The sequence below is a fragment of the Tasmannia lanceolata genome, unplaced genomic scaffold (assembly GCF_043159265.1).
Source record: "Tasmannia lanceolata isolate RefF3 unplaced genomic scaffold, GAP_Taslan_0.1 ptg000019l, whole genome shotgun sequence".
Classification (NCBI taxonomy): domain Eukaryota; kingdom Viridiplantae; phylum Streptophyta; class Magnoliopsida; order Canellales; family Winteraceae; genus Tasmannia; species Tasmannia lanceolata.
In genome coordinates, this window is record NW_027518696.1 from 7,088,831 (window position 1) to 7,099,906 (window position 11,076).

Below are 11,076 nucleotides of genomic sequence, written 5' to 3' on the forward strand. Positions count from 1 at the left end.
GCTGTTGTCTTCATTCACGAAGTGGCTGGTCGGACAACCCTATCTTTTGAAGGGCCAAAATCTCTCCATCGCCCCCCTATCTTTCATGATGACTTGTTAACTAACCAACTTCTCCAAAAGCTTAAGCTGTTAGAGAAAGGCGTTATTAATCTTTTATAACTTAACACTCCCCCTCACGTGTGGCCCACTTGACAAACACGTGGCACATGTGGTCCCACTTATGCACATGTTGTCCCACTTTGAGCCAACCATCGCATGTGGATTTTTACTATCCGGGAGGTTTGAACTCGAGACCTTTGGCTCTGATACCATGTTAAACTACCGTTACTCCAAAAGCTTAAGCTATTGGAGAAAGGCGTTATTAATATTTTATACCTTAACACTCCCCCTCACGTGTGGCCCCCTTTCTTTGGGTTGGCCTACACGTGGCACACGTGGCCCCTCTTTTGGATTTGGCATTGCATGTGAATTTTTTCTTTCAAGGAGGTTTGAACCCAGGCATTTGCTCTGAGCTTCTGATACCATGTAAAACTACCGACTTCTCCCGGATAGCAAAAATCCACATGCGATGGTTGGCCCAAACTTGGACCACATGTGCCACGTGTTTGCCAAGTAGGCCACACGTGCGGGGGAGTGTTAAAGTATAAAAGAAAAATAACACCTTTCTCCAATAGCTTAAGCTTTTGGAGAAGTAGGTATTGGAGAAAGGCGTTATTTACCTTTTATACTTTAACATAACTTGCCCTCAAATATTCCATGAAATATATTTTTTCTGTGATGGCCTTAAAGTATAAATAATTCCTTTTGAGTAACTGAATAAAAAAGTTTTCTTCTGCTCTTCTTTCTTCTCTCTTTTTTAATCCTCTTTTGTTTACATTTTTTGGTTTGTGTCTCTCTTGCATTGTGTTGGTAAACACACTCTCTAGAGATTTTATTTTGTTTTCACTTCTTCTAGCACTTGATATCATAGCCAAAAGCTTAAGCTGTTAGAGTTGGTGGTTTCATTTCTCTCATCAGTCTTACTCTAGTTTACAATATCATTTTCCATAAGATATTGACGGTAACACTTTCCTCTTTATTTTGAGCCGTTTGTATTGGCTTTTCAATTGTTTTTGGTAATTGGCACAACTATAGAAGAATTTTCACAAGTTTTCAACAGCCAATCAAAAAAGTGAAAATTAAGAGGAGAATGCTAGACTCACAGGCGCCCTTGCAAAAAAAAAAAAAAAGGTTTATCTTATCCATATTGAGGCTTTTTACCATGGAAATAGAAAGTCAAGGTTTATCTTATCCATCGGATAGACTTGCTATCTTTAACCCAAGTCCACCTTTGTTCTTGGATAAAATAAAAATATTACTCAAACAAAATTGATGAACAGTGGACAAGATAATTTCAAGATAAACTTATCAAAGCAGGATAACAAATACAGAGAACAGCTTATCCAAGGATTTTTATCCCTGTGGTGAACAGACCCATTAGGATCATGTTCCTTCGAGACGATAATTTGTTACCCATCAAAAAAAAAAAAAAACAGAGGATAATCTGTTGTGGCTATGCGCAAAGGCACTGTACAGTGCCCCAAGTAGAGGGCATGCGTGCCAAAAATGGGCCAGGGGATTGAAAGAAAAAGGGAGAAGTACCAACTGCAGCCCAAAACAGAAATGAGAATAAAGATTGAATTAAAGTAGGTTTGGAACCCATGCAAGACTTACAGAAGAGAGATTGTTGTGCAGTAGCCCTTTCACTGATTAGGAACTAGATTGACAGCAGCCTCTACATACCCCCAACCATCTTCAATATCAGGTCCAACCCAATAGCCAAAGATTGTCAAATGGATGCTGGAAAGTACAGTTAGGCGACCATAAAGAGGTCCGCAAGTATGTCTACAAGGTGTTAACAAATGAGTACATTGACCTCGATTCACCGCAAACTTGCTGATAATCAGGCTCTTGGATCTCAGGAATTTCAATGCTACGGATACACATTCAAAGTGTTAGCCAGAGTGCTAATAAAACGTGGAGAAGCCGAATCAGCTTGGCAGAATATTGAGTCAAGTTAAAAGAACGGATTCAAGTTGAAAGCAACTTGGGTTAGGTTGGGTTCAACTTTTACAAAAAAAAAATGAATTGTAATCAACCCGATCGAAACCCGATTTTATGGTAAAATGTCAACCCGAATTCCCAAAAATCAACCATAGTTGCACCCCTATAATTAATTCAGTATCAAGAAACTCATGACTCTTGAGTCCAATCAAATGGCAGACTCATTGATGACTCACCGAGTGATAGTGTTATAGTCTTAAGGGCATCTTTGGGTACCTATAAAAATTATTTGCATAACAACTTGTATATAAATGGTTTTGAAGTTAAATACGATTATTTGCAATAAAGATTACGAGTCTTAGAAATGATAGCGTTAATGTCTTCGAAAGAGGCCTTAAATGTCTCATCTGCAAACAGGACTAAACTAAAATAATCTTATTTGCAAATAAGCACCAGTTTTGGTGGCATCGAAAGAGGCCTAATGTACAATAACATACCCGCTGAGGCACTACTGTCTCATTTGCAAACAGGACTAGACCAAAATAATCTTATTTGCAAATAAGCACCAGTTTTGGTGGTGTCGAAAGAGGCCTAAAGTACAATAACTTACCCGCTGAACTACCACTTCACATCATATTACTATAAACATACATCTAACCATATATGCATACGGGTAAAATGACCAAAAATATGGGCATTACAAATGGAAAAAAATGTGATTGGGTTTCTATCAAGTCACTGATAACAAATTCGAGTTAAATCATGAGTTAAATCGAGATTTCTACTCAGGTGAGACAAGATTGATGGGACGAATTTTTATTTTGAATCGGGTGAGCGAAAGGACCTTTTTTATTGATGTGCGCCAAAAGCATGTTCACTTGGGCAAGTTAATGATTGACTCAAGAAATTTTTCAACAGTGGAAATTGTGCTTAAAATCAAGACTTATTAAAGTTAAGATGAGAATCATGTCACATACTTGAAAAAAAAATGAGAAAGGAGCACAAGAGATAAGAAAACAAACCCATCCTGGCAGTTGCTCGGCTCGAAACTCTGTCCAAAACCACAATCTGTTGGCAGGTCCCATCAGACTGTAAATGTCAATGGGAAAAAACAACATATAAATAGATTTGCGGGAAAAGAAATGCTTGCAAGCATCCATGGTAGAAACGGTTCATGGCAAATGTTAATGTGACTGATATTCAATTAAACTTCAGACAATACCATAAGATAGAGTATACTACCCATATTCCACATATATCAGTAAGTGGGCATAGGGATCCTACATTGCAATAAGCACGTTGTTAGCAGAAAAGATCCATTCATCCTTGGGGAGGCCTCATGCATGGAACTTAAAAATAGAACTAATGACTGAAAAATTCAATATTTGATAAACAAAATTTTATAAAAAAACAGACCAGAAAAAAGTACTTACATCCCCCAATGCAATCTTGATCATCCATCCTCTTTTAATTAAAAGTATTGATAACCTTGAGCATAACCTTGAGCAAACCCTTTTTAGGCTTAAAAACTCCTTAATAGAATCACAAAGCCTACTCTAGAACTGGAAACAACTAAATCTAAAGACACTGTCCACCTGTCCTTTGATAGATTGCATGTAAAACCAACTTAAACTCACCCTAACTTCAATTAATATTCACTAAAACTTCTAAGATTATAATGACCAAGACTGCTAAGTTTCAGCTCAAAAGAACAAAAATGTGTCCCACTGCTGGCATCAACATCCATACAGACAACAAACCACTCTTATTCCACTCCTTTCCCTCTTGGACTTCTTCAAGGATGGGCTTCTGGCCAGATGGACCCCACGAGCTGCATCAGTTACTGAAGCAATAGATGATTCTTACGATCAATCTTGCTATCCATCAATAATGTAATCTATACTCATAGAAAATAAATAATGTAATTACAAGTATGGTATCAATATGATGGGCCCCATCCTAAATGCAATGAATAAGCCAATATAAACAACTCTATCTCCTAACACTAAAATAAATCATGAATCCATTAAATATTTGGAAGTCATGATTTAAAAAATCTCGAGTAAATAAATTTAATAAAAATGCCAACATAAGATTTATAGGACTGATACGGTGATCATACGGTGGCACATCATGGCTGTCTGGCCCATTACATACTGTACAAAGTACATACACCTGGTATTGTACCTATGCCACATTACCATATTCGTAGTACACTAATAACAACTATACAAGTATGCAATTATACTCAACTCAACAAAGCCTTTGTCCCAAACTAGTTGGGGTCGGCTAAATGAATCCTTTAGAAAAATTCAATGAAGAAGGTGTTACCTCAAGTAGATGCCATTATATAGAATAGAAACATTTAGACACCCAACAAGGTAAGCTAAAACTTATGCACGAGTCATCAAAACATCTCAGCTAGTGGGTTCCAGGAAATTCTATAAGGCCCCGTTTGGATACCTCATGTTTTTGTATTTGTATTTGGATTTGAGTTTTGGATACAAAATACATCAATCATCCTCATGCTCATGTTGTACCAGAGAGGAGGGGGGGAGAGAGAGACGTCTGGCTGCTGCTGCAGCAAGGTCGAGGAGCAGCGAGGGTGAAGGTAATTGCCACAAATATGGATTTCCAAATAATGTCTTGCAGAACAGATTCGAAAGTCCGATTTTTTTGCACTGTTGTAGCTGATTTGGAAATCTAAGGATCTGATCCAGTTCCAAATTTCAACTGTAAATGTGGGAAATCCAAATCTAAATCTTGTGGGTATCCAAACGTGGCCTAATTGTGCTGGTTTCTGATACGATTAGTGCCACAATCCAAAGATATGTGTGCACAATAAACAATAGCCTTCGCACATCGCACATCGCACACTGCACACTGCACACTGCACACTGCACACTGCACACTGCACACACACACACACACACACACACACACACACGAGCCTGCACATTCACAAGGATTGGGGATCAATGTGTAGGTGTTGTTAAGAACCAACATCACTCCTATAAATACTAATGAGATATAATTAGCAACCAGCAAATACATCGCTCAAATGGTAAAACCTGTTGCATGACCTTGGTATACATGGGGGAAGTTCACCTAAGCGCAGCCCATGGCGGTCGACTAGAGGTAGAGAAGACTGCTGGCCCGAGAGAAGCCTCTCTCGGTAACTAGGGCTCTTCTTTCTTCTTTTTTTAGAACAAAGTTAAGACGGCCAAAAAACCCTCAAAAAGGGTTATAGTCAATAGAAAGAAAAAAGCTACTCTAAGAATTCATTATGCCCAATAGGCGGTAGCCATCTTGCTTTTGAGGACCTTATGCCCTATTACTGTCCATGACTGTATCCTAGTACAATGCAGAAAGGATCATCCCTTGATTTCAAAAACTTTGATTCCCCCAAAATATGTACATAGAAATTAAATCTGTAAGCATAGATAATATATCATCCCTTAATTCTTTATTCATAAAAGTGATAGCTAAGTGTTCATAATAATTCTCCAAATAGTTCATATTAATACTCCAAATGGACTTAACCTTGTGATCCTCTGCGTGGCCCATTTAGCCAATTTCTTACCTAAAAAATGGAGAATTACATCATTAGATTGGACAAGAAGTTGTGCTTTCTACATGTTGGACAAAACATTGTTCATGTTGCCTGCCATGTTGTTCCCTTACATGACAACTCTGGAAGTATAGGGTCTATAGACACACGCTACAGATGTCGACAAAAATGACTTGCATACCATAGAGAAATCTAATAACTCTTGTAAAGTTGTTTTTGTCAACAACCATGTAACACAACCCATATATATGAAATTAGTAGTCTAACCCAGCAATCAACAATTAAAAAAAACATTCAGAGCCCAACAATCAATAAACTAAACCAACCATAGTCAGAATTACCCGGTGAGATGATGAAGGCAAGGAGTGGAAAATTATGATTTTAATTCATAGGAAGTATTTGTCATATTAGATTCCATTATGGGGGTTTGATTTTGACACAATTTGAAACCAGGAAAATTTTTCTCCTACTGGCATGGACTTCCATTAGGATCAACCATTCAACAATACGGTCATGAATAACTCCTACCAAGCATGCTTGGTTACGGATAACTCTGAGATTCAGAATCACCTAACTCTATGCATAAGTTGATAATTTCTCTAAGTAATATGTGATAAAAAGACTGGAAATTAGATTGGTCCGTGGTAAATATTATATAACTCAAATTTCATCCAAGATTATTTTGCTCATTTAGAAATATTGTTGAGCAACAAGATAGACTTCTCCCCACCCTCAACAGGGCTCATATAGATGTAAGGATGCCTTTCTTGTTTCTTTTAGAAGCAAAGAGATGTAGATCTTTTCCGTCCCTTGGGCGGGCAGTGGGCATGCCATGTACCATAGGCGACCCTCTAGAAACAACAAAAGCACCTTTTCATTCTTTTATATACTGGGGGATTTCACGTGGGAAAGAAAATGTTCCATACTAGTGGATTCAGGTCCATAACCATGGGTTCCAATGCACAAAATTTGACAACAAGGACGGAGCCAAGGGGTGTGGCGGCAATTGACCTCCCCAGAAAATTCGAGTCAAGTAGCTTTCTACATTTTGTTTTTGTTTAAGTTGAGACATTTCTCTATTGTTCAGCGAGTTCTTGAAACCAAACCACTCAAGATAAACACCCTTAAAAGGAAAGGTGTTGAATGAAATGTTCTCCATTTTTAAGAAAACAATGAAAATGCCGTGTCTCCCTAGTGCTTATTGAAGCGACCAAAACATTCGCATCTAGTGATCTGGTCTTTTATTGCTTTTAGTGATTTTAGTGTGACCAATATACCTCCCACCCCACCCCACACACACACACACACCAAAACACCCTTGACGTCAAGCCAATTGCAAATGAGAAATTTTGTCATAGAATTACACCCAATACTCCCTTGATGTCAAGCCAATTGCAGATGAGAAATTTTGTGCCGATCTCTTTCAATTAGACCTTTTTTAGATATCCATCAAGAATCTATCCAATCTATGTGCAATATCCAAACTAGCATTATATTAGGTTCAAAATGGAAAAAAACATTTTTTTTCAAATAGATAATTTTCCATGAAAATAATGACCAATATCAACCAAAAGTGCGTTCTATTTTTTATTTAATTGCTGCTCTTTGATATAGGCTTTGAGGTACAAGAGAACCTATGAGCATGGAAAGAAGCAACCAAAAGAGTACCAAATACTTAAATATTAATGAATATCAAGGACCTTATCAAACCCTAAATCTCACAGATGAGAGTGGGCCATAGTCGATCGAAAAAGGGACCCAAGTCGTCGGTAAGTAGTAGGCCTATACATAAATTTTGGATTTAGACTAAGCAAGAATTGTCATTAATGCAAGAGAATTTTTAATGCATTCTAATTAGACTTCATACCAAGGTTGATTTAATTGGAGCCATCAACAAAAAGGTTAATGGTATTTTTAGGTTAACTTGTTCTAGTTTGGAGTTGAACTCTATCTTTCTAACCCTATTCATGCATGTTTAGTCTTAAGAAAGGGTTTTTTAACATTTGTAACGGTTGAGGCTAAAAGAAGGTGAATGGATAGGATTTTGTTAGAGGTTTTAGGGTTTGTTTAAGAAAGGTTTTAGACATCGAAATAATTTCACAATTGGGCAAACTTTCTGTGGTCATGAAAAACTAAATGTGGATGATTTCTTAAAATTGAAAGCAATTTGAAATGCAATTTGTATGATCTTTTAATTTATTTACCTTACAAAGATTTATTGATTAGTGATTACTATATAACAACTTTTTTTTGGCCCCCCTAGAGCAAATTCTTGACTCCGCCCCTGTCTGACAAGATCTATTTCGAGAATGAATAAAGAGAACACAATATATAGATCCAACAAACAAGAAACTAGAATCAATCTAACAAAGGTTTCAAGCAAAACTTGACCCAAGTCAATTCAAATCGGTGTAACAGCTAGTCAATAGCTCAGTCCCACTTGTCAAACATCATAAACAATCTACCTAAGGTCCTGAGTAAGTAACAGATTATCCCCTTCAGTTTAGTTCATAGTCATACCAACTGTGTTTAAAACCTGAGGCTATTGTATGAAGTTCACATTGTCAGTATAAAGTTTATCCTGACTTGAATAAGATCCAGACATTCACAATAAAATTAACCCTAAGTCAACAGAATTAGCAAGATTATTTCAGTAGGAATTTTATGTATCTTCACCACGAAACAGATAGAATTTTTTTTCTTGAGAACATTTAAAGTGTGAAAAGAAAACTACATCAGCGATGTGTCAATTAAAAGAACTTCCTATTAAAAATGGAAATCAGATAAATTTACCCCAAAGGTCCGAATTTCTAAATCATTGTTAAAAATAGAACATGTACAGTGATTCTGATGCACACCAATCATATCTATATGATTAAATCAAGGAACCGATGCAAAGGTCCTCACAAAAGATACATGCAGAAATTGCATGGTACCATTTTTAAGAAAGAAAACCAGACTCATCTGTAAAGTGAAGAATGTAGTGAGAGTATTCCCCTCAGAATAAACATCGCGTGCATATGGGGACTTCTACGGGACTAGACTGTTAAAGAACACCATTGAAGCGACATAAAACTCAGTATAATTGCACAGATATCCCTCTACAAACACTTGAAATAGGCATTTGTAGTTACCCCACAAATTCCAAAGCCGTGTGCCCTCAAACTCATGACCTAAAAATTAAGCTATTTAAGAAAGTTACGGTTTATCAGAGCTTCCAAGAAACAACTAAATCTGTTTGTAAGAAGCTAAGGCAGCCGTTCCAAATCAAAATATAGAGCCCATGTCATCCACAAGGCCACCCAACAGAACTTTTCAATTGTCCAATGCTCTAGAACTTCTCAAATACATTTATTGCCACCACATGTACAGAGTCATAGACCATTCTCCCTGGGTTCCTTCAGATTCAGGTTTACATATACAAAATAGTTTCTCATCTACTGCAGATGCACATAAATGATAAACTACAGAAAGCAAGCCCATAGGCACATAATGATTAGATCTTAGCTCATAAAGCAGCAACAGGAACAGTAGTGTGAGATAATTACCATAATCACATTCCAAATTGTTGACTTACCAACTTCTCCAAAAGCTTAAGCTGTTGGAGATGGCGTTATTTAATCTTTTATACTTTAACACTCCCCCTCACGTGTGGCCCCTCTTTCTAGGGTTGGCTTTCACGTGGCACATCTGGCCCCTCTTTTGGGTTTGCCATTGCATGTGGATTTTTGGTATCCCGAAGGTTTGAACTCAGGCATTTGCTCTAATACCATGTTAACTTACCAACTTCTCCAAAAGCTTAAGCTGTTGGAGATGGCGCTATTAATCTTTTATACTTTAACACAAATATTCATATGGACTTACTATACAACTTAAGGTGTTGCATCTCAATGCTCCAACATATGGATTAGGAAACTTGTAAATCAAACTTAACGCCACAAATCCTAAAGATGACAGATGAAAATACGAGTTCAAATCTTGCAAATCCTTCACAAAAAACGAAAGCTCTCATTGGCACTAATCTGCCTCTTCCCAAGCTAACAACATAAATAGCCAGTGTAGTCGATGGAGCTATGAAAAAAATGACCAGAGTAGAAGAGCTAGATATAATACAAATATTAAAAAAAGGGCAATCATGAAATATCCCACTAGACTTCCTACCCTAAAAAATTTTAGAAACTAAGTGATGTAATGTTCATATACTTACCAAAGAATGTAATGTTAATTTCTACATTGGAATTACATACCAACTTTTAATCACAAGTCTTAACAGCATTTGTAGATATATACCAAGAAGCACTTGATTAAAATGGATTCAGTCATTAGCATTTGAGTTCTATGAAGCATGTAAAATGCCTACTATGAAACAATAACAGGCAAGATAACAAAACCCAACAAATCCTGTAATCTAACAAAAGAACAAAACCCAGAAAATATTTGAATCTGTATACTCTTTTTCTCAATTTTATGATAATGGGTAGGCATGAAAAAAAGCATTGAAGCAGCCTAGGGTTTGTAAGAACTCTCTCTATTCATACCTCTTTTTGTGCTTTCAGAGCATGAACTGAAAAAGGAGTACAGAGAGCAACACAGTGCCCAGAAGCCATAGAAACTTTTCTCTATTTCTACTACCGCTACACCAGGGCGGGCGTTGATTTTACTGAAATTCCAAGTGACTCCGTGGAAGCGCGCTACCCCGGCGCACGCTAGCACTGGCTCGGCTATATTCTTACGCGACACATGGTAATACAGTGTGGAGTTCCCAGTACGGCAAAGTGGGTCCCGGTCTTGATTGATCTGAACCGTCCACTTGATAGACCTTGCTTTGGATCTCCCATGGCCTAAAATTTTGCCAATCATCCAAATTTTGGGATGTTACAATTGCTTGATTGGATTGATTTTGGGGCTATAAGACGTCCAAATTAAGGCATCTGAGACGAGCTGTTTCGGTCAATTGAATGTGTGACCGACTTACTATGTTGCACGGATTGGCACATGTTATCAGTAGTAGTGTATTCTGATGATTACACTCATCACTTTATTAAAAGTACGGTATGGCCTGCACCAAAGGATAATCCACTGTTCTTTGCCAGAGGGTTGATTCTAACCCTCTATAGATGGGAGGGTTAGGATCAACATATGAAAATGATTTTTGGGGCACAAACTATTTAGGGACCCCTACATGACTATGTAATATACCAGGCACTTGTAAATAGAGAAAAGAATTATTTTGAAGAAATTTTATGTAGAAAATAAGCTAGCAAAACAAACTTTCCAAAAACCCAAAAAACAATATTTTATAGGAAATAATTCACGATGCTCTCAGATTAGAGTTTTTATATGATGGCCGACCGGGTAATTTACAAGGGCTTGCTATTTTGAGGTTGGGCATCATATAAATTCTCCTCAAATTATATTTAGTAATGACCATCACCACATTGTAGACATCACATATTAGTAGT

The 11,076-nt window shown here is 37.2% G+C and overlaps 1 protein-coding gene across 2 annotated transcripts; it reads right to left on the reverse strand.

The window, feature by feature from the left end:
• Positions 1–1,388: 1,388 nt before the first annotated feature.
• Positions 1,389–10,505, reverse strand: LOC143852860 (uncharacterized). 2 transcript variants are annotated; one of them, XM_077362486.1, is made up of 4 exons: positions 10,153–10,505; positions 3,066–3,132; positions 1,714–1,972; positions 1,389–1,644 (listed from the first exon to the last, which is right to left on the reverse strand). In XM_077362486.1, the coding sequence occupies exons 1-3, from the start codon at positions 10,219–10,221 to the stop codon at positions 1,743–1,745; spliced, it is 366 nt and encodes a 121-aa protein (XP_077218601.1). In that variant the 5' UTR covers positions 10,222–10,505; the 3' UTR covers positions 1,389–1,644; positions 1,714–1,742. The 2 variants fall into 2 exon arrangements, with proteins under 2 accessions (XP_077218601.1, XP_077218600.1); XM_077362485.1 differs by having other exon boundaries at positions 1,389–1,972; positions 10,153–10,503.
• Positions 10,506–11,076: the final 571 nt, after the last annotated feature.

Coding starts and splice junctions, on each gene's coding strand:
- LOC143852860 (XM_077362486.1), bottom strand. CDS start 10,221: ATGGCTTCTGGGCACTGTGTTGCTCTCTGTACTCCTTTTTCAGTTCAT. Junction 3,133..10,152: donor CTCTGAAAGCACAAAAAGAG/GTATGAATAGAG, acceptor TGACATTTACAG/TCTGATGGGACCTGCCAACA. Junction 1,973..3,065: donor CCGAGCAACTGCCAGGATGG/GTTTGTTTTCTT, acceptor GTGTATCCGTAG/CATTGAAATTCCTGAGATCC.